The sequence below is a fragment of the Hyla sarda genome, chromosome 1 (genome assembly GCF_029499605.1).
Source record: "Hyla sarda isolate aHylSar1 chromosome 1, aHylSar1.hap1, whole genome shotgun sequence".
Lineage (NCBI taxonomy): Eukaryota > Metazoa > Chordata > Amphibia > Anura > Hylidae > Hyla > Hyla sarda.
In genome coordinates, this window is record NC_079189.1 from 340,339,345 (window position 1) to 340,342,458 (window position 3,114).

At 31.4% G+C, this 3,114-nt stretch overlaps 1 protein-coding gene and 1 non-coding gene across 2 annotated transcripts in view; both read right to left on the minus strand.

The window, feature by feature from the left end:
- TRNAH-GUG (transfer RNA histidin (anticodon GUG)) lies at nt 1-72 on the minus strand. The gene has a single exon. It is a non-coding gene; the product is annotated as a tRNA-His (tRNA).
- Nucleotides 73-1,997: 1,925 nt separating this feature from the next.
- LOC130361469 (cyclin-dependent kinase inhibitor 2A-like) overlaps nt 1,998-3,114 on the minus strand; it is a 5,052-nt gene continuing 3,935 nt past the window's right edge. Inside the window, exon 2 of the mRNA XM_056564544.1 lies at nt 1,998-2,294. Within this exon, the coding sequence (XP_056420519.1) occupies nt 2,034-2,294 (261 nt within the window). The 3' untranslated portion in view covers nt 1,998-2,033. The remainder of the gene's footprint in view (nt 2,295-3,114) is intronic.

Genomic DNA, 3,114 nt, shown 5'->3' on the forward strand with positions numbered 1-3,114 from the left:
TGCCGTGACTCGGATTCGAACCGAGGTTGCTGCGGCCACAACGCAGAGTACTAACCACTATACGATCACGGCAAGCCACCAAGAAAGTGTTTATTATACTTCTGTAAGAGCAAAATAAAGGTGATTTTTACCAAAATTACCATAAATAAAGGGTACCTAGTAAAAAGGACAGTGCAATAAATATAAATAACACTGCCGAAAAGTGACAGTAAGGGAGGTGTCATTTTATGCCTTCTTCTCACAGAAGTGCAAAGTGCAGGATAGTGACAGCACCACCAGGATTCATGTTCTTTTAAAGATTTATTTCATGCAACACACAACATTTCAGCCGGGTGACAAAGAAAGTATCACATGGCTGAAACATTGCATGTAGGAATAAATATTTTAAAGGTCTTGAATCCTGGTGATGCTGCCACCGTCCTGCACTTTTGTGAGTGATTGTGCTCGCACTATGCGCATACGCACTATGTGAATCTCATTACGATAGACTGTGATATAATAATATTGTATCCATTGATATCATACATATAGATATTGATGTAATAATATTGTATCCATTGATATCATACATATAGACTGTGATGTAATAATATTGTATCCATTGATATCATACATATAGACTGTGATATAATATTGTATTTATTGATATCATACATATAGACCGTGATATAATAATATTGTATCCATTGATATCATACATATAGACTGTGATATAATAATATTGTATCCATTGATATCATACATATAGACTGTGATATAATAATATTGTATCCATTGATATAATACATATAGACTGTGATATAATAATATTGTATCCATTGATATCATACATATAGACTGTGATATAATATTATTGTATCCATTGATATCATACATATAGACTGTGATATAATAATATTGTATCCATTGATATCATACATATAGATATTGATATAATAATATTGTATCCATTGATATAATACATATAGACTGTGATATAATAATATTGTATCCATTGATATCATACATATAGACTGTGATATAATAATATTGTATCCATTGATATCATACATACAGACTGTGATATAATAATATTGTATCAATTGATATCATACATATAGACTGTGATATAATAATATTGTATCCATTGATATCATACATATAGACTGTGATATAATAATATTGTATCCATTGATATAATACATATAGATATTGATATAATAATATTGTATTTATTGATATACATATAGACTGTGATATAATAATATTGTATCCATTGATATCACATATAGACTGTGATATAATATTATTGTATCCATTGATGTCATACATATAGACTGTGATGTAATAATATTGTATCAATTTAAATAATACATATAGACTGTGATATAACAATATTATATCCATTGATATCATACATATAGACTGTGATATAATATTATTGTATCCATTGATATCATACATATAGACTGTGATATAATAATATTGTATCCATTGATATCATACATATAGACTGTGAAATAATAATATTGTATCCATTGACATCATACATATAGACTGTGATATAATAATATTGTATCCATTGACATCATACATATAGACTGTGATATAATAATATTGTATCCATTGATGTCATACATATATACTGTGATGTAATAATATTGTATCAATTTAAATAATACATATAGACTGTGATATAATAATATTGTATCCATTGATATCATACATATAGACTGTGATATAATATTATTGTATCCATTGATATCATACATATAGACTGTGATATAATAATAATGTATTTATTGATATCATACATATAGACTGTGATGTAATAATATTGTGTCCATTGATATAATACATATAGACTGTGATATAATATTATTGTATCCATTGATATCATACATATAGACTGTGATGTAATAATATTGTATCCATTGATATCATACATACAGACTCTGATGTAATAATAATGTATTTATTGATATCATACATATAGACTGTGATATAATAATATTGTATCCATTGATAATAAACAGAGACAAGTAGAAGTACTTTCAGGTGTGGTGGACAATTCCTAGAGCTATAAGTTCTCTCATGACCCATGGGGAGGCTAAGTCTATGGGGCGGTGGCCGAAGTTGTCCAGTGGGCCGTCAACACTCGCTCCTCCATTTATCAGTACGACCAGTGTCTCCACAAAGCCCTCCCGGATGGCATCATGAGACGGGCAGGTGCCAGTTGTGGGGTCTCTGATGGTTGGGTCTGCTCCATGATCAAGAAGCAGCTGAGCCAAGTGTGGACTGCCCATCATCATCACCTGATGTGGAAAGGACCATTTATTATTATTATTATTATTATTATTATTATTATGGATTGATTTGGATGATGTGGCTCTAGTCACGCCATGATTCTTGGCATTTAGTGTATCACACGGATGGCACTATATTACTAAACATGTCTAGAGAGAACGCAGGTATGAACAGGACCAGAAACTAAATACCGCACAAGCCATATTTGTTATACTCATTTCTATGCAAGTGATATCATTTTAGTGCAACATGTATCAGTTTTGTGTAATTCTAGAGCAGCTTGTGTTAACTCTTTAATGTGTTTAGCTGATGTTAAAGCTGTCTTCAGTGACATCTCTATATATTCCAGAATCCATGTGTTTTATTTTTCTGCCCTGTTTTTGTATTTTTTATGATGTGTTTTTGGTGGCATAGCATTTATATGGTTTTTAGATTATGTAATTCGATGATTTTTGGAGGAAAGAAAAATGAATAAAAATAAAGCATGAATATATTTTGCATTTTTTTTGACACACCATGGCACATGTATCCTTTGTTCTATGAGTACGATGGTATACAGCACCATTACACTATTACCAAATTCATATAGTTTCTTTCTATATATACATTTTTGTGTCATCACCTTTCAAGAATCATAGTTGACATGTGGGCTTTTTCCTCAACTATGAAAAATAATCTCTCCCTCAGGCGCTGGGGTCACCTCTACTCTCCAGTACCTCTTTAACCAGCATTTGCAGAATCAGTTCCTCGGCTATTGTTAGCGCTATATCACTGTGCTGCGTCTACTGAGCGCCCTCTGCTGTCCTGTACTGGTAGTGTAATTCTCGT